This window comes from Strigops habroptila, chromosome 10, assembly GCF_004027225.2.
Source record: "Strigops habroptila isolate Jane chromosome 10, bStrHab1.2.pri, whole genome shotgun sequence".
NCBI classification, from domain to species: domain Eukaryota; kingdom Metazoa; phylum Chordata; class Aves; order Psittaciformes; family Psittacidae; genus Strigops; species Strigops habroptila.
In genome coordinates this window covers 18,434,084-18,455,311 of record NC_046359.1, presented here as the reverse complement: position 1 = coordinate 18,455,311, position 21,228 = coordinate 18,434,084, and the positions used below count along the sequence as shown (strand labels likewise).

The 21,228-nt window shown below is 37.4% G+C and overlaps 1 protein-coding gene across 1 annotated transcript in view; it reads right to left on the bottom strand.

Annotated features, from left to right (window-relative positions):
• The window catches only part of WDR64 (WD repeat domain 64), a 66,002-nt gene that overhangs the window by 20,756 nt on the left and 24,018 nt on the right, over window positions 1-21,228 (bottom strand). The window contains exons 10-12 of the mRNA XM_030499952.1: window positions 15,838-15,977; window positions 3,880-4,006; window positions 1,632-1,780 (exon numbers count right to left, since the gene is read on the bottom strand). Coding sequence (XP_030355812.1) covers window positions 1,632-1,780; window positions 3,880-4,006; window positions 15,838-15,977 — 416 coding nt within the window. The remainder of the gene's footprint in view (window positions 1-1,631; window positions 1,781-3,879; window positions 4,007-15,837; window positions 15,978-21,228) is intronic.

Genomic DNA, 21,228 nt, shown 5'->3' with positions numbered 1-21,228 from the left:
TTAAGTCAGAGAGACGTTGTTAAATGGATTTTTACAGTGCAAAAGTGAAGAAATCTAACTAGAAAGAATGGAGCTATAATTTCTATGCTGAATATCAGAATGAGGCTTTTCACAAACATTTGATCCAAAAACGTAGGAACAGCTACATCTGATCATTATCTAATCCTTTTGGGAATGTAAGCAATGCCTTATAATGAAGTACCAATACAAAGTTTGGTTGCTCTAGTGGGATAGCCCAGATTCACCTGTATTTATGCAGTAGCCACTCATGTCACACGCACTTTTGCAGCACCAAGTGCCGAAAACTATCTTGTAATTGTTATAATTCTGTAGCCTTTGTGGTCTAAGTAAGGAGGGGGTTACAGTGAGAAATAACATCTTTACTGCGTGTATAAAAAGAGCAAACCTTTACACAAACAAGCCTTTCTCCACAGGGATGACATGCATCACCAGCTGGCCCAATAAGAGATGCTACCTCTCGACAAATCTTGCCATCAAACCCATCAACAGCTGATGAAAATTGCACGTCTTTGGTACCTCTGATGCTCATTGTCACACTGATGATTACACTAGTAATGAATCATTTTATTAATCTGTGGGTTTTCTGACACTTGCATGGCAACTATTTTTAGTGGTTCAAATGCAAGTAGTAAAGTTATTAGGCAAGTTTAATCTTTTCATTAATGTTTCCACACAGAGCTGTGATAAAAAGTGATAGAAGTGATCTCCATCACTTTATTTTTCTTGTCAGCTGGCTATTATATGAACACTTCTCACACACTATATACCCTGAAATCCTTATGGCTTAGAACAACATGGTCTAGGAAATTATTTGAATGAGAAAAGGATCTACAGAAGGTCAGCAAATTGACTTCAGAACTGCTAACTAAATAGAAACATATCAGACAAAAAGATAAAAAGCAAAACAAGGATAAAAAGTCAGGTTTTATAGTTTAGGCACACTATATGTACCAAGGCAACTTTCCAATTTTAGTGAAGGAATTTTTTACCTGAGAGCAGCATCTTTGACAGACCTGTTTTTACAAAGTAACTTTTTCATGTTGCATACTAATTCGTAGAATGTCTAAAGTACACATTTATATTCCACTAAGCTGACTGGGACTCAAGCACTTTTTAAACTTTAAAGAGAAGCTTATCAGATATGCCTTCTGAATTGAAGAATAATATATAGCTGTGCTTGCATGAATTGTTGATTGGATGAACAGTTTGACATCATGGCAGTTAAAATTTACCTCTGTAGCTACTAAATAGCCAGTGGACTTTCACTACTGTTGCTATAATTGCAAGAGTCCATTGCAGGGGCAGGTGAAGTGTACCTGTGCAGCTAAAGGAACAAACTCCAAAGTCTTGCTCAATCTGCATGGTGCTTGCAGTGCAGTTATGTGCAGGTCAAGGAAGTAGGTATCTCAGAAAAGTAATGATGCTGAACCCAAATAGTTTATTCATCATGGCTACCACTTCCCTATGGAATTTGAGCACAAAATAGCCACAAAACCAACACTTTGAATAATAAAGAGTAACTAGTTACCTAATTGCCAAGAAAACTATTTGTAATTTAAAAAATCTGTGACTTTTCTTTTTCAGTTTAAATGGTGACAACTTACACTCACCTTCAGTATTGACTCAGAACAGATAGTGAGAATCTGGCGAAAAGCCCTGTTGTAAACTAGAGCATTGATGCTTTTCTCATGTGTCCTTGGCATATATTTTGTATCTTGTATCATATGAGTTAGGGGATAAATATCAATGACATCTGAACCTGCACAGGAAGAGAGGAGAATATCTACATTTTGAATATAGTAGCAGTTACTTTCCCTGCATATAAAAAGATTTTCTGTAAAACAAGGTTCATTTGAGTTCTTCTGAAGACGATAAGGAATATTGTCTGTTTCTTGAGAATATCTGTTCTCTAAACCAGAAAACATTCACATGCGCTCCCCACAAAGCATGTTGAACAATGGCTAAGTATTTACCTGCCTTAAACAACCGCCTGCCCACCTTTGATGGGACTGATACCCTGACTCCAAGTCATCAGGAGCCACAAATCCCCCGTCCCAGATGTTAGCAGGCAATAATGATGGCTTTCCAGTACCTTTCTTTATACGGCACAGTGAGTATGAATGGTGTTTTCCAGACACTTTCCAGTGCTCTCAGATTAGAAGGATTACAAAGACAGAGATATAGATGGGGACAATAAGACAAAAGAAAGTACAAGGTTTTTACAGTGGAGGCTCACAAACCAGACTACACATGCAGCCACCTATTGCAGTTCCAGTGTTACTACAGTTCTACCAGCAGAGGAGCAGCAGTCAGCAGTGAGTATGCAGCAAAGGACCAACTTGCCTAATACTTGGCATAACTCCAGGCATAGGGGCCAGCAGCTTGGAAAAAGGCACAGAAGGAGAGCTATGGCATTATTTAAATGAAGCATGAAGGTGAGTCATGATTTATGGATGTTAGTGAACTAAAAACTGAAAATCTCTGTAAATCTAGGTATATAGCAATGAGAATTCATCTGCCCATATACAGTCTCAGTCTCGTGCCTGCTTCGGGGGCAAGGAGACATTCACTTAACCTTTTAATGGATTCATTAACGGAACCCAGGACCAGATTTTTTCTGATATTTAGATACTGCTCCAATCATCGTATCTAAGGTGAAAGTTACCTCCTTTTGTCAAGGATTTAGCCATGCAAAATCTGTATGTTGCTAAGCCTTGAAAATCTCACTAACGAATTTGAAGAGAAGATGGTATCTTTTATCCTTTAGAAATTAAAATAATCTTTAAAACTTGACTGATTAATATTCTTGGCATTTTTAAAGTAAGACCTAGAATCTGAAGTTTCATAAGATTTGCAATGAGTACCAAATGCCTAAATAAATACAACAATTTGTGGGCTCTAGTCCAGTGTATATATTTGGGCTTTTAAAACAACTTTACTGGCAAAGAGATTCAGCAGAAACTACCAGATCACTGAAAAAAAAATAAAATGAAGTCTCACATTCATCTCGCTCAGATTTGACAAGTTTTGAAAGCTTTGTGCCTTGTTCCTAATCCAAGGACAGAAAAAGCTGTCTCCAAAGACAGCGATCTTATTTGTCTGGTATGTCTCAGGCCTCTATAACCCCAGAAAAAGTTCAAAGGTAGGTTTTTTTCAGTGACTGCATCTCTGGGGAAGGCAAACCCTGCCAGTTTCCAGAGTCTCTGCCTTAAATACAGAAGGCTAACACCCTTAGTGACACTTGTGAAGCTCTGGTCCCTTGGAGGTTCCAGGCTCCTTGCTATACAGTCAGGAAACAGAGCTCAGAAACTGTGAGTTGAGTTCCCACAATATTTTATTCCTGACCAATTGGATAATGCATCTGTTGACACCAGAGATTGTGGGGCTTTCTGTAGCTACTGAGTTAAAGAAGGTGTTTGAATGCACTTGTGAGGTCTCCACAGAGACTGTACTTTGCTGCTTTGATCTCCAAATGGTAGGAGGGTGCTAGATGAATAGTTAGGGGAATATCAGTGGCTTAGCAGCTTTCAAGATATGGCAAGGCTACAGAAAATATCTGTAGTTTATTTTTTCTAAGGAATCTTCACCTTACCTTCAGAAAAGTCTTTCTTGTTTCCTTTTATTCCTGCTGTTAATTCCCATGCCATGTTTTTTTTGATGCATAATTCTATATTGAAATTAGCACCGTATATAACAAGATCCACTTTAAAATGGTCTTAATGTGCAAATACCCTTACGTCCCAGTATTATGTACATCTTATATACTTTATTACTTTACTGAGCTTCACTTTTATGTAATCATAAAGGAAATCTCATTCTAAGAGAAGGGACATTCATACATCAACTGCAGTAACATACCGGAGATAAGCACGCCACGATCATTGTCAAATACCATGACAGAATTCTCCATCTCTTCAGGATTGACTTGATTATCATGGAAGACCTGCAGCAGTGAAAGAGTCTGTATATCCCACACTCTAAAAATCTGGATGGAGAGAGCAGGGAGAAAATCTAGTACTATATCACGACTGGATTTAATTTCTATGATAGTAATATTATAGCCTCCAATGAAAATCACATTGTTAAGCGTGGTACATCCCCAAATTAGCAAAACAAAGATCAAAGGTATCTTTATCCCCATTTTGCTAAGGACAAAATGCACAGACAGGCTGGGCTCTGTAAACTAGACCTGACAAGTCCATAGTGGAGCCAAATCTCCTGAGAACTGGTTCTACTCCTTAATGACAAGATTACTCAATTGTGTCATACTTTTCAGTCACGTACAGATAAATGCCAATAGTTCAAAAGCTTGTATTTGAACTGGACAATCAAATGGTGTGCAACAGTACAAAGATAAATTTCGCAGGGTTCCAGGTAAAGGAATTCCTGTAATCTTTGACTGACAGCAGACGTTGGAGCAAATCAGGATCAGGAAACACTGCAGAAGGATCATTTTAATGCGTATGTAGTTCTTGCACTCTCCATAACCAAATGGTAGTGATCACAGCCCAGAAACTAATCTGTAAGGAGCACTAGATACATTAGATATATTTGTTTTTACTTTCAGTTTCAATGGAGAACACGATGGAAAATTCTTTAAACCATAGAATTACTCCATAATAATTGTATATTATTCATCCTGCCTGATTGCCTAATCAAAAGCTGTGTTGAACTTACTGCTATCTCATGCAAACTGCTCCTAGTCCTGCAAGAAATCACGATTTAATTTCTCAGATCTCATGGCTTTTAGTGTGATGTGCTTCCCTGCATATATAATCTTATAATTAAAAAAATCTGAAAAGTCAGTCTGTCATCACATCTGACTGCAATTCTTATTCAGCTGCCAAAACCATGGTGAGTTTTGTGTAGGCATTTTTGCAAGGTATCTGTATTCATTCAGTTGTGTTACTAAAAGGTGGGGCTGCATTTTTAACTGGGATTTTGACAGAAAGACACATGTTGGTACAGTGCTCCCATCAATACTGGGAGTGTTGCGGGCACTGACAAAAAGTCATTGAATCATTGCATTTAATGCTCCATATAATGTAAGTTGATAAAACACATCAGGACAAACCCCTGAAATATTTAACTGAATTTGATAACTGAGTTGCATCTCAGACAGAAATTTTACATCAATAATTCTGCTTCTTGTGCTACAGTCCCTGGAGGTCTTCCTCTCTCAGCTGTTCCTTATTCTTTGTTGCTCAGTTTTTGTCAGTCAATTGACATTTCAGCGGCTTTTCTTTGGTGATCTTGATGCAGTTAGTCAAATTCTAATTTCATGGTCTTGGCCAGGAAGCATGAAGCAACCAGCCTGCCCTGACTGGGGCTGGGCTGCTCTTTGTCTAAAATCCGAGTGAAATCTGCTGCTGTTTGTTTGATTCATCCCAGGATCTTTTATATTAATATTATGCTAAAGATAGGTCCAAGCCCAAAGATGTCTGCAGCATGCCGCTTAGGTGCAGTTTCTTGCATTATATTCCTGAAAACCTGCTTAGTTCACCCACAAGTAAAACCAGATGTGTTGGTACATTAACCTGTCCATTGTGGATAGGTTGTCCAGTAGGCCTCTTGAAACCAGCCTGAGCATCAGCCTGTAACAGATGAGCATTGTAACAGAAAAAGAGGGAAGTGGAATTGGGACACAAACTGGAAGCTCATTTTGAAATTACTGTTTTTTTCTTTTTTACTGATACATTAGACAGCACAATGACTGGCATCTTAGAAAAACAGCCAGACTGAACAAAGAACATAGAACTCTATTTGGCACTTTCATATAATTTCATAAATGTTTTAATGACATAAGCTAGTTGCTAAGGCCATTAACAAGTTATGCCCCAAGAAAAGACTTACAGCCAGTCTTATATCAGAAGTGCTAGAAACTACTATCTATCTGATGTGTAACTCAAATTCAGTACAGTCAGGCTGCTATTGACTTATAAAAGCTGGTGACTGGTAGAAGGAAAATGCATTAAATTACCATTGAAGAAATTTGATTTGCAAAGTAATTGCTTTTAGCTCATCTTGCCTAATACCAAGCTAGAAATATGACAGGAAGAACTCTGAGGAAAAAACAAGAGCAATCTGTCAACCTCATAAATAAACCAGCTACAATAAAATTCACTGCTGAAAACTCAGAAAATTCAGTTCCGTAAAGTTACTTGCCTTTTAATACAAAGATCTTTGAAAACCTAAAACAGCCCTGAGAAATACTTTGTCTGCCGATTTGCAATTAGATAATTTTGTGTCTGTAGAGTACCACTACCATATGTCCATTTGATCCCATAAAAACTTAAGCTGTCTGTTGGGTTGTTTTTTTTTTTTAATATACCTATTTCAGAAAAAAATTTCATTTTACTCCTATAAACACAGAAAGTAAGTGGTTTCCCAAGTGGCACACAGCAAATTGTATTCTGAAACATAACCCACAAGTTTTGACTATTTCAGCTTTCCTCACCATAGTTTATTCCCTTCTTAATTCTGAAATCTATTTATTTCTCTGTTGAACAGGCATGTGCCCATTACAGTTCACAGGCAATATGTCATGTCCTTGAAAATGCGTTTGATAATGAGGAAGACTTCACTTGTGCATATGTTCATGTTATGAGAAGTTCTTTTCAATTGCCAGGAATTATTTCTTCCCAAGACATGTACACCACAACTGAGAATGAATGTTTGTTACTCCATATGTTATTAAATGTTAAGATATTGCTCTTTTTTTCACTAAAAAGAGGATCTTAAAATAGGGAAAACACCATTGCCAAAAAAAAAAAAAAAGAAGCCCAAACGAACCAAACAAAAAGCCTCCACAAATGGAAGACTGTTCACTGTATGCAGCATAAAAATAGGGACAATAATGGATGAAAATTATTCAGGGAGATACACAGATTTTGAGATTATTGGAATTTCCATTAGTAACCTGATTTTAAAGGGAGTTACACTGGATCAGCAAGATTCTGAAAAGGATGTAAAGAAAAGAAACAGATACACCCTTCGGCCCCACAGAGAAGTTCACACTGAGTGTTTCAGAATTTTAAGTAGAAGAAAATTTCTCCTGAATACTATCTTTGTTTTCAGGAAAACTCAAAAGGAAAATGCTCCAAAGAACTTCTTACTGAGATTAAATTTTCCCTGCTACAGTACTGAGTTAGATGAACCATTTCCAACATATTCTTCTGATAGACTTCTGATTACATTTCAGTTTACTCAGACATGCAATTTCTAAAGCATACCAAAAGAGAAACAAACAGTGAGAAGACTTGAAAAAAGAAATCCAATTGAATAGAAAAAATGATGAAACTGTTCATCCACCTGACAGTAGACCAGCAAAAATAGAGAGAAGAATTGGTGGAGAAAGTTGAGAAAGTTAGGGCAATGTTGCAGGTAGATCTCCTAGCTCAATTCTGGCACAGTCACAATTAAAGCATGTAAAAACAGTTGTTAGTGCTGATTTTACAGCACAAGTGAATCTAAGTAAAAGCCTCTTGTGCTATTTCTTGCTGCGTGTTCAGCTATAAATGCCAGTACCACATTAAGAAAATGCAGTCACTTAAAGTGACAGCAAAAACCTGGACAAATCATAGCATTCCTAAATCTCTTTCCTCCTTCCAATCTTCTTCCTTTCCCATCCCGTGGGCAGGGATGGGGAGATGACATAGACCACTGTTCCACATGAGTAACTCCCACACAAGGCATCCCCAGCATGGCCATGAGATATAGTGTCACTGCTATTCATCTGCATCAGCACACACATGACTGCATGAATTCAGGCACAGAGAGTGGCAACGAAAGGTGTGCTTATTTGGAAATTGGGAGAAGACTAGGGGGAGTTGCCTCAGGGACGTTTTGTTAATAGTAACTTCATTGTTCTACTTATTTATTGAAGAACTTCTTTCTTATCTCTGCTGCAACAGCTTCAGCAAACTACTTTGTTACCCTCTCCAGGACCACAGTCTGCATCAATTTCTTCTGTTCTAGGGTGCTCTTCTTGTGTCTTTCATTTTTCAACCCAGTGGCAAACCCACATAGTTACAGATGGAATTTCCACAGATGAAAAGCAAAATTTGGAAACAGATCACTCCAGAATTCAGTGGGAGTTCTTGTCAAAGCCTTCTGAGATCCCTTTAAAAAATTAAATGTGTATATTTGCATACATAAACACTTCTCTTCCAAGCACCACCTTCCTTTGAGCCGTAAAACTCAGAGCACAGAGAAAAGCCTAAACTGTCTTTTCCCTCTGGTCTAAAGCCTATGTTTTACGAGTATGTAAAACCAGTAACACCCCTCTCTTCTGTTTTTCTTAATACACACAAAAAGACAGACAAAGAGCAAAAGATTCATCTTACTAACTAAAATGGGAGCATCAGAGGGAGACAGAACAAAGAAGGGAAATAGGATAAAACAAAATTGGTAAAGAAATATTTTACATGTTCTCAGTACAATAAAGTTCAGGTTCGGGAACACTTCTTTCATGCTGGGTTGTTATGAGGAGGCCACTGTGGAAACATGCTTTGACTTTGGAAGAAGTGAATCCTCTTCTGCCCCTTTCTATCTGCAGTTAACTGAGACAGAAAAGCACTGAAGAAGCCCAGGATTTGCTGAACCCCCCCCACCCAGCAAGAGATAATCCCTTCAAATTACTGCTAGTTAAGAATAAGAAAGTGACCTTAAAACACTGCTTTGAAGAAAGTAATAACTCTCAAGAGAAAACAGTAACTTCTTTTTAGTACTTCCAATCTCTCACATCCTGCAGATACTTTTTGTAAGTTAAGGAAAATTTGCATTCTTCTGAAAGACAGACAATTTTCCTCAGTTTTACAGAATGGTGATGCTGCAAGTCTTTAAAACAGCTTATGAAAAAACACTTGTGCAGGAAAATCCAAAATCCAACCACTCTTGGGGCAGAAAGAATTTACACTAGCTACAGCATGCGCTGTAGGCATGGACAGGAAAAGTAAGTAACAATTAAAGCTGATTTTCTGGTGAAGCGTTTAGTTCATCTGCCCGTTTAGTTCAACTAAACTGCGTTTAGTTCAACTGCTACACTGTTCAAGTGTGGTCGTTGAAGGCTCCGTGGTCTATGTGGAATATTTAGAAATTCATACAGAACCTCAAAGACAAAAATCACCAGGTATGAAGCAGAGATCAAACTGCAGTTCTGCTTGCTGTGTTATTTAATAGAGTAAGTTATCTGCAGAGAGTGCCATTGTGTGTCTTGTGATCCCTGAAGGTGATCCTGCAAAGTACTATAACTCCCTGTAGTTATTAGAAGACTTAGGAACAAATTGATGTCAATGGGATTACTTGTGAGGCTAAGGCAAGGAGGATTTAGCTCTAAGCATATTAATGCAATGTGGTGCAGCAGATGGTACTTTAACTAGTGCCTTATTCAGACAGTAATTTGGCAAAGTTCAACATGATGAACATTTCAATTCACTTCCTCAGACAGTAGCATTAGGCTGGTAACATATAAGGTTACTTTTCTTTTCCCAAACATGGAGGAATGCTGGAAATAGATCAAACTGGGTTATATGCATTAGTGAGTCTAATCGTGCAGCAATGAGCCTGCAGGGTATTTACTGGGTGCTATGCAATGATTGAGAGTGTGTAAAGGCTCTGTATGCCCCTCTCTGTACTCTGTGTGCTGGGTGTGCTGACAACACCTGATCCCTAATGACCTACCCGATCCCTAATGCAAACATAAAATAACCCCCAACACCTCTGAAAGACAGTTTTAGTGGACATTTAGATAGTTTCTGCATCAGAAACAGGATGTCAGAGGTGCGGGACAGAGGTGACTGGCCATGAACACCTGGATCAGACAAGCTCAAAAAGTCAAGTTCCTCCTGCCAATTTTGAGCCAGTCTTAGAATGATGTCCTCACCTTAGACATAGTGTTTGAAGTGATTTTACTTTTTCACAGAATCGTAGCATCACAGAATGGCTGAAGTTGGAAGGGACCACTGGCGGTTATCTTGTCTAAGTCCACTGTTCAAGTGGGGCCACCTAAAGCAGGTTGCCCAGGACCATGTCCAAACGGTTTTGGGTGGATGGAGACTCCACAACCTCTCTGGGCAACTTGTGCAAGTGCTCTGTTTCCCTCTCTGCAAAAGAAGTGTTTCCTGATGTTCAGACAGAACCTCCTGTGATTCAGTTTTCATGTTTTCTGGTCCTGTGACTGGGCACCACTGAAAAGAACATGGCTCCATCTTTACACCCTCCTTTCTGATAATTATATACATTGATGATCTCCCTTCTCTTTTCCAGGCTACTTTTGTAGGGTTTGTATTTTTGCAGACTACCCAAGGCACAAAGTAATTCAGATAACGGAAAATAGGACAGGAAACAACAGAAAACAGGGCAAGTTACATGAAAAGTCCAGAGAATATTCAACATTCTTGAAGGATTATGCAATATCAGAGGAGAATAAAATTCTTAATATCTGGGTGGAGCAAATAAACTGAAGAGAATAAAAGCACAGCAGCAAGGGAAGGATTAACTTTAACTTTCAAAGCAGTGTATGAAGAATGTATCTGATATGGATGTTGCCACATAATTTCTGTGCCGGACAGCTGGAGCAGATTTCCCAAATGCCTCTTTTTCAAATTATCTCAGTTACATTGAATATTGTCGATATACAGAACATTCCAGTAACAGCCGCGATTAATAATGGTTTGACATAAAGTAAACATTGTGATTCCAGCTCACCTGTTTCCCGGAAGACAAATGACTGTATTGTAAATATATCCTTAAAACAATGTCATGTGCTTTCAAAATAGGCTAGATAAAAATCAACACTAACCTACACAGACATTGATACAATCACAAGACAGACAAAAGACATTTATGACTTTCCACAGGGATATTACACAGCCAGATTGCCATTATGCAGGTCTGGAGAGAGAGCACTGGAGACTGACAGCATTAAGGTTTGAGTAAATATGCAAAAGCCAGAAAATACAAAAATACGTAACCTCACTTCATCCTCCCTGAAACACTTAAAAATCTGCCCTTGAGTTCCGTAAGAATAACACTAACATATATATAGCAGAGTTAATTTAGCATGGGCAAATTTCAGCAAGGAACTGTTTATGTGCTTGCATCAAGTTGGCTGCATTAGGTTTTGAAGAAATTGTGAATGGAATGAAACTCTGCCATGCCCCAGAATGTAGAAGTGAGAAGTCACCCTGTTCATTGCATTACTCTACTGCCATGTGTAAATGTGTGCATTGCTCTTTCGGTATTTGCTGCCAAAAATGAAATTACTTTTAAAGAGAAGAGAAAGTCTAAAGAACACTCCCTTCACTGATTTGAAACAAAGGTTTTGTGTTGTTTACAAATGACACCATACAGTGGTGTAAAGGCTGGGAACATATACTCCTTGCACTAGCCCTGCTGATCATCAAACAAAACTGAGATTGTTTTTAGACATTGAAGCCTGTAGGTTTAAATCTTGCTCACCTGGCTTACTTAAGTGATCTAATTCAACCAAACCCGTCGCTGGAGGTGTTCTAGTAAAAGAAATGGAACAACTGACAATTTTTGCTTACTGACTTCCACTAACAACTCAAGTAGGCAAGACATGAAATTGTAGCCTCCACTGTTCCAGTTGTGAATCCCTTCTCTACACTAAATGAGAGATAGTTTGTCACTGCTTCACAGCCTTTCAGTACAAGGGCTATGCAGTCTGGTCTCGTCTCTGCCATGGCCTTAATCTTGTTTCCACAGAGCATTAAGAGTGTAAGATAATTTTTCCTATAATGATCTGCTTCCTGCAACATCTCCAGGTTTAATAGCCCCTGTCCCTATGAGTATTTTTTTTTAACTTAATGCTTTCTGAATACATTCAGAGTTCTGTTATAAGAAAAAAATGAAGCAATGCATGTTTCAGGCTGCAGAATGAGAATAAATATGAGTAAACTATAGAGAGGAAGAGGCAATGAAGGACTGAATGACATGGAGAGTTAAAAATTAACACAGCAGAGGTTTCCTGGGAAGCATTCTTCTATCTAGGCTATAGTGTCAGGTCAGTTTTCCGTTATTTTTCTACTCCACAGATTGCTCTCCTATTACCATATACTTGGTAGAACTAATTCTTCAGCTGATTGGGCCCATTTTAAAAAAGGCTAGCAATTTCTATTAAATTTGTAGAAAAATGTCAATAGTGCCAATGTAACAACCAAGCAGATTAAGTACTTTTATAAAGGATAGTCTTGCCTTGCCTGGCTTGAAACATCCGACTCATGTCATGGTTCATCATCTATCTAGTGTATCCTGAAGCATCCGAGGATGCTGTTGAGCTGTAATCCCAAGTCCAAAGATAGCACTTTTTAAAGGACTTTCATATTCTACCAGCATTTCTCTTCAGTAAAAATATATTGCCTCAGTGCTTGAATAAGCTATATTATTGCACTTTGTACCCCCTCAGACCTAAGATAAAAGGTGTAAAATAGTTGTAACCAACTATAGTGGGGAATACAGCACTCTTTCCTCTTTTTATAATGATAATGATCAATAAAATTACAGCCATAAATCAAGAGAATAGGCTGTTGCAACCATTTTGGAAAATATGTTTCCTGAAAGCTGGGTTAGTGGCTTTTGCAGAATAATTCCAATCAAAGAGTTCTTTATATACATTTGTGTTTACAATTAAATACATACACTTTCACTTTCATGCCAATAACCTAATCTATGACTGCAACATGCTGAGACTTTAGCAAAGAGTCCATGTACTGTGTAAAAACCCAAGACTATTTTGGTGCAATGACACAAAGGACCAGTTAATACCTTCAGCCAAATTTAACAGTATTTCCCTTTTGGAAATATTTACAATGAAAAGGGAGACACACTGTAAGTGTAGTTGTGATGAATGTGGTTCCTGTTGTTTTGTGATATATAATTTAACATAGAGAATAGTTTGTGTTTGTGGGAAATCTCAGCGTAAGATTTAGAACATGTTCCTATGATTAAGAACAAGTAGATCACATTGATACTTCATATCTCCTAGTAAATTCACTCAACAGATGAAGGAAAAGACATGACGCAACTATAATTGCAACTATGCACACTTGGCTTTAAGATCTTCAAAACCTGGAAGATCAGGAACAGATCTATTTCCAGGAATATTACATTCTGAAGCAAATCCAGCAGCACAGAATTATGACAGTCCCTGCCTTGGCCTTCCCCTCTTCCTCAGTGTCACTACAGTGGAAATACAAAATCATATGACTAAAAGACATAAGAAATTATTTGCAAATCTGTGGCTCTGCCTAATTTGTAGGTATTATGTTACAAACCCAAGAAATTAAGTTTAACTTTCATGATAAGAGAATTTGAAACATACATTATTTTTAATAGCTGCTGACATCAGTTCAGTAATAATTTGTTCCATCAAGAAATCCTTATAATATTGGAGCAAAGTGTTCATATGCAAAAATGGTTTGAGGAATCTTCATTTTCTTAAAACGAACAATCATTTGAGTTCAAATTCCAGAACAGTTTCTTAATTCTTTCTTAATCTATTTTCAGTTAAACATCATAGAAGGTTTCTTCAATGTTTTCCAGAAAACTGCACTACACCTTGGCCTAAGTGACCCAGTGTAAACAAAGAATCTGCTCAAAACAGTTCACATGAATTCCAAGTTTAGCTTGTTTTGGGCAACTTCAATATTGTCTTTAATCTAGCATCCAGTTATAAGTAATTTATTGGTTCTGAAGAACACTTGCACTTCAGAAACAAAGACAACCCTTCTTTGATTTCAGGTCTACACGATCATACTGTTCTCTTCACAGAGAAAGTTTAATTTTGGGGATGTCCAGAAAAAGTATTAATTTAATTTTCCTAAGCTTTTCACTAATTCTGCTATTCTGTCAAACAGCTAGTGCAAAATCTGTTGAATATAAGGAGATTTGGTTTCCCTTGGTTACAATGCTTCTGTGAGACCATTGATATCTCTCTGATGTATTTTCAGTAAAGATATATAGGCTTTCCTTGTTTTGTTTCAGGAGCCTCCTATATCACAGTCAATGAAAGATGAAAACAAAGTAGAGAAAACTATCTTGATTTTTCTTATTTAGTTAAGATCAGGTGTCCACATACTTGGAGACTTAGAAAATAGATTTTCCTTCCCTTGGGTCATCATATTGAATCAAGTAAGGCCCAGAAGAGACCTCAAGAAATCTTCTGGTCATTTATTTCCCTAGGCCTTCACCTTAGTTGCTTTTCTATAAATATCTTCATGTACATTCATTCCCCTTAAGTCATGTCTTATGTCTTATTCAATTTTTCCTGCATGTATAGCTTTCAGGCTATCTGTCAAAACCCTCCTTAATTCAGCAGTAAGGTATGTCTGTCGCAAATGTCCAGTTACCTACAGAATAGACAGGTATAGATTTATAGAGTGAGGAAGGGGGAATGGCTATGGCTCCAGATTATGTGAAGATGAGAGATTTCTGGTGACTGATTTGCAGCTAGTAGTGCTTTTAGAATGGTATGGATTATTGTAAGAGTAGGATTAAACACATTAAAAGCTGGTATTTACTGGCACCTCAGTGAGCAGTGGTAAGCAATTACAGCAGAGGAGCAGCACAGACAGAGTAGCTCAGTAGTATTTCCTACATCACCCATCAAAAAATGGAAACCTTTGAGATAGATTGATATCTCAGCAGACCAAATATATTAGGTCCTCATTGCTTAATATGAGGTATTTTTCACAGATCATACCTTCAATTTTAATGACCATTCCGAACTCTTAATACTTCTGCTCAGGGCCTCCAGCCTTAACCTGTTTGGGGCAGCTGGTTAATTTAATATATATGCTTTCTATTCCATCATTGTAGATGTTCATGAAAATTTTGAATACTGGTGAATATTGAAAATATTGCATTAGGACCTCACTTGAGAAAGCTCCATAGCCATTCATAACTATTCCTTCAGGGGCTTCTCTGTGAGGGTGGTGAGGCACTGGAACAGGATGCCCCATCCTTGGAAGTGTTCAAGGCCAGGTTGTATGGGGCTTTGTGCAACCTAGTGGTCTAGTGGGAGGTGTCCTTGCCCATGGCAGGGGAGTTGGAACTGAATGATCTTTAAGGTCCCTTCTGACCCAAACCATTCTATTATTCTATGATTCTTATTTATTTTTGCACATATTTTTAGAGGTTGTTATTCTCTCCTGAACAGCCTCATTTTGACAAATGAGATAGATAAACCACTGATGCCGTGATTCTAACAATAACTTAAAGGTAATCTATCCATTTCCAGCAAATCTTGCAATATCTGGTTGAAGAAGTTATATTATTGATTTTATTAATACTCTGTTAATGGACAATGTTTTGGATCAGTAAAACTTGTGAAAGATGCTGTTCAGAAAGAGGTCGATAGTTAAACATGATGTATAGAGTCACCAGTGTAAGAAAAATTCCATCTGTGGATTTAGTAGGCTAACAGGCAGAGAGAAGGGTAAATGAAGCTGTAGGAAGTTTTTGCAGGTGACCACTGCTGAATGAAGCATTCAGGTACAGGTTATGTTATAATTCTAGCAGTTGCCAAAGTAATATGAATATTACCAGAATGTTAATATCTACTATTGTAAGTGTTCTTTTGTCACATTCAGAAACAAAATATGTCAAATAGTTCCATTCTAGTCTTGCTTCTCGATATAAGATAATTTGGAAATTCTAAGCTAAAACTTCACCTTTTATTAACATAAAAAAATGGATGAGATTAGGACTAGATACCATCAAAAATACTTACTCAAAACCAGATTCCTACTTGCATTTATAGCATTGATTTCCATGAAGTTAAGGAAAGTGTTTTACCTTTGCAGAGGAAAGGCTGATCACATGTTGATCTTTTTCATTTGTCACAATTTCCACAACACTATGTAGGTGCCCCGATAGCTTCCCTGAAGGCTTACTATTAACAGCAGGATGCCACAAACGAAGAAATTTGTCATTACCTGAAAGGAAAAAAAAAGACTGAATAGTCACTGGTATTACAAATAAGCTTTGTAATGGAGAACTTTGTGGTTTTAAGTCTCTTGCTTTCATCACATAGGCAATTCCCACATAACGATGTGAATTCTTCATTCTAATAGCTGGATTCCAGCTTATGTCTTCATTGCTTTTCCCCAAACTTGTGTGAAAAACACATAACTGATTTGTGTTTCAAAGCTTTTTTATTTTGCCAGAGGAATGTCAGGGACATGGGATATGACTACACGTGCTAGTCCCATAGAAGCAGAATACTTTATTAGAAATAGAACTGTGACTCAGAATTTTTCCTTCATAGATCTAATTTAGAAAAAACATCAAAACAATTTTTGTGTCTTCTTAGCCAGGAAAGGAAGGGATGACCACCTCTGTGGAACAGGGTGGGCACGCAGAACAGGCATGTCTGTTCATGCCAGGGGAGCAGGCATGAAAGTTGAGGACCAATAGAAAACAACAGCTGCTGATGAGTGATTTTGTGCGTTGAAGTAAATGACGATTAGGTCTTTCATCTTTATTTGTATGTTCAAACATTAAATTTACCTACAACTTCGCGAATAATCCTTGATTGCATTATAGATGAATCTTTCAGTGCTATTTTTGCAATGGTTTCCATAAATATTTCAAAACACAAAGATGTATTAGTAAACTCCTGGGTTTACATACTGATCTTAACACAACTGTGCCTCGTGCACTGAAATAATTCACATTTTTCACAGGAGTTTCAAGAGAACATGAACACAGTTTAAATTTGACATTAATTCATTTATATTTTAATTTCAAATCAAATATTGCAATTGAATGAATTGCATGCAATTAGCTGAACAGTTTATTTTGACACACAATAAATGAAATGGACACATTTTTTCTATTCTTCAGTTTGAGTTTTAGTTTTTTCTTGGCTTGAAGTGCAGAAAACCAAAACCACATAGACTAGGAAGTCCATGGCCACTGACACTGAGCTCAGTTTTGTTGAGAGAGCTCTATCCAGGGATCTTCCTTAAGCTTGTTCAAACTACTGCCATTGGTCAGTCCTTCCCTCCATCTCTCACTCCAGAAATATGTTCCTTTCCTTCTTAATACAGCAATATTCAATTACATTAGGAGGTCCCCATCTTCCTTTTCCTCCATTAAAAAGTATTGTCCTCTCAGTTAAATTGGTTCCACTGTCTCCCATTTAGCTTCTCTCTAAATGAGAGAGGCCCACTGGAGAAATGATCTACTCTTAAAATAGCTACAACAGAAAGTAATTTTGGTTTATGCTGGCTCATTTCACAAGTGTGACTGAGAATGCAACCATGCAAACAGCTGCACTGGCACAGTGGAGGGATAATTTCTGCATAGGAAAGGGGAGCCATGGATAAGTAGCTGACCAGCAGTAATTTCAATGGGTCAAGTTTCTTTTCAGGGCAACTTTCAGGCAGAACTATTCTACATTAGCTGTCTGTGCGGTAAGCATGGCAGGAAGTCACTTAAAAAGCTATAATTGCTCTACTTAAGTCCTTTTGGATGGGGAGCTACAGAACACGATGGGCCCCTGCTCACTTTCTCAGATGTTGTGTTAGGCTGTCATAGATATGTCCTACAAGTTAGCAGAACCCTTGTAATCCAGCCAGTACACATTACTGAGAAAAAAGGCCATGGAAGTAAAACTCAGCTTGCAAACCTTTTATGGGGTCAATAGGAGGACACAAAAAATGGTAGACAGAAGCCTCAAGTGAGGCTGATGAGATCAGTCATAATGTCAGAGGGAACAAACACTGCTTCAAACAACATGCCCTTTAGCATCCCCAAATGGAAACTGTCATGTCTTAAAATTATGGTGAACTGGGTAGGAGCTGTTGACAGTATCTGACCAATTCAACCACTTGATGCACTTTGAGGAACAGGATCTTTCTTAGTCTTCCTAATTGCTTTGTTCTTTATATTCCTGAGGTGATGGCAGATGAATGAAGGGGGGACACTGCCCTTTAACTGAGGCACAGGGAGGTTTTTTTTAAGAATAGAATCACTAACGCATGTTATTTACTTATGTTAATAGGAATAACAAGCAACATTAGGAGAGAAAACATTTTCCTACATTAATAATACTGTTTGCTTCTCATGTGAAACAGTGGACCAGTTTTAGTTCCTTTTACTGATGTGGATTTGGTTTTAGTAGATGTGCTCTCTCCGCTCTTTCTGGACTAATGCCAGATTGGCCTGAACATTTGCTGCTTCACTGCTTCACTGGAACATTTGCTGGAACATTTACTCCCTCTGTGCTCCAAATATGCCTCCAGAATTCAGAATCCTGACACAGAAGACACAGGTACTAACCACATTCAAGAAAAGCCTGAAGAAGATGAATTATCTTTCTACATATCTGCTAGCAAATATTTAAGATTCTGTGAAATCAATGACTGGAATCATAATGGGCTTAGTTCAGTGTTCTCTCATCTCAGCTAAATAATTATGAAAATGTATAGGGTCTTTTGTTGCGGTTTTTTTTTTGTTTGTTTGTTTGTTTTGAGGTTTTCTTTGGTTTTTTGCATGTTTGGTTGATTTTTGAGGTTTTTTGGTATTTTTTTAAAGTCAGATTTTCTGGCCACAGCTCTATTCTAACTGGATGTTATGGATTCCAATACCTTCTTTGAACATGTGATGCTTTGTCAAATCATTTTTCTTGCTTACACAGTTCTGCTGAGATGTCTGCATTTCAGTGATGTTGAAACGCCCTCAAGATCAATAGCATTTTTGAACGGAAAATGCTAGGCTTAGCTTAGCATCCTCTGATAAAGTAGAAATGAAAAATATAACTCTTGTTTTCCTTCTATGCTGCTCCACTCGCACAGACAGACCCCTTATTCTTTAAAACAGCTTGTCATTCCTTCAAGCCTGCCTTTTAAATAATCTTGGGTTGTAACATCTGCAAAACCTCTTCAGAACAGTTTGATACCTGGTAAATTGACACAAGATTGTATGTTTATCATATTGACAAATGTTTCTCTCTGTATTGATATGTTCTTCTTAAATTTAGAATACATCATAGAAACGAGTCTGCTATGCTTCTGAGGGCTAATATTATTCCTGGGATGTGATTTCTGTAACTAGGATTCCTGAGGAATTCCTGAAAATGATGATGCCAATGTATAGTGCCAGTAAAAAAAAGATATGTTACCAGTAACTTCACTTGTGCCAGGAATACACTAAAGATGCTAATCAACTAAAGGGGACTTCTTTTTATCAGTCTCAAGCTGCTACTGCTGTATTTAGAAATCACTAATTGTTTTTCTTCTTCTTTATTGCTCACAGGAGAACCATATCTGGATTTGAAGAACTAATAGTGTTAGAAGTTGCTGTATCATATCATTTAAAACTGATGTTTATATATGTACATGTAGTTTAGTTTTAGCCGTAGCTGTTCCCTGAGCTGATAAGACATGGTTGGAATTAAAATGGATATAGAATAAGAAGAAAACCATATCACTTTACCATTCAACATAATATAAATGCAAAATGCTACACAGAAAAGTTATTCTAAATTACTGTGGGCTACATATTTTAGGCCATTACCAGACTTTTATCATTTTACTGGTTGAAGTCCAACTTTTAGCATAAGAAGTGAACACTGTACCAAGTTTGCTCTTATCTTTCTTATTCATTATTATAAATGTCAAATATCAGGAAGACAAAATTAGGTTGTGTCACAGAACTGGCAAACTCATGAACATAATCACATACCTCTAAATAAATGATGAAAGAGTAAGGGTGTTAAAACATACTTCTGTAATGGCCACTTCACATTGTAATAATACATTGTAGTATTTTGAGTACTATTTTACTATTTTGAATACTATTATACTATTGTAGTATTTGAGTACCTGTCTAAATAAAAACAGTTTGGGGCTTAGTAAAGTCGTTAGTAGATTTATCCCCACTGAAGCTAGCATACAATCAAAGGTTGGATTTTTCTTTTCTTTTAATTGCTGAAGGTGACATATAAACATAGCTTCTGCAAATGTTTGCATATGTCACCAAGAAATCTATATATTATGATACCTGAATTATTTACCTGCTCTGGTCGTTGATTTTTTTTAACTGGATCATCAACACATTTCTCAGCTAGACAAGAGATATGGAAATACGGAAACATAGCATGCTCTAGTCTGATTGACTGTTGTGCCATCATGAGCAGTGTATTTTATTAATATAGCACTGAACTCTAAAGCTCAACTTTTGAAGACTTTAGTAGATGGATCTCTCAAGCACTGTAACATTATTCTTAATTCTGGGTGCAGCTTAATAGTAGCCGTTGGCTGATCTAAACTTCACAGTGAAATGGAAAGAGATGATCCCACCCTGTCTTTGCCTTTGGCCATGCGTTCCCACTGTCTCCTGTGACTCTTAGTAATTTAGCTCAGGAGTAATTTCATTTTGTGCTTAAGGGAGGCAGCAGAGCTAAGCGCTGGGAATAATGGTGAGAAGCAGTAGAATGACATTTAATATCAAGGTGAAGGTCAATGAATGAACAAGCAATACAGGATTCCAACTCAAGGGTATATAAATGTTATGATCCAGAAATAGACTGAAATATTGTTACAAGTAAGTACAGTTCTTTTATACTTTTTCAAAATAATCTTTACAGAGTCCTTGAACACCATATTATTAAGCTTTTGTCATGTTTTGTGCAGTGAGGGTCAAGACAAATTAAAATGCAGAGTTGAGAAAGCTCATCTCCTTCTACAATATTCTGATTGGGTAGCTGTTTAGATGGGATAGGAGGTCCTGCATTCCAAGTCTAGCCTCGAGCCTCTAACCTTTCAAAAATTTCAAGCTCCATTTTAAATGAGAAGGGTATTTCTTTCTGCAACTGCTGCTATTCAGAAAACTCTTCCCAAACATTTCTGCTCTAATTTGTGGTCTAATATTTATTCTCCTGATATTTTTAAAGATAGCAGTGACATTCCTTGTTAATTACCATTTTGCTAGGTTATAAAAATTACACTCTTCAGTCTCTGTATGACAGGTTTCCCCCAGCCTTTTTCCACATTCAAATAATCAGATATTTCAACTAACACATGTACGTAGGGCAAGTATTGCTGCATGATAGCCCTATTCCTATACTCTGCCGTAAGTGTTTATTGCTGGTCACTGTCAATGAGGGGATAGTGGGTTAAGCTGAACTTTGGTCTGGCCTACCATAGTTAGTCTTATTTTCTTAGGAAGTTTATGCAGATT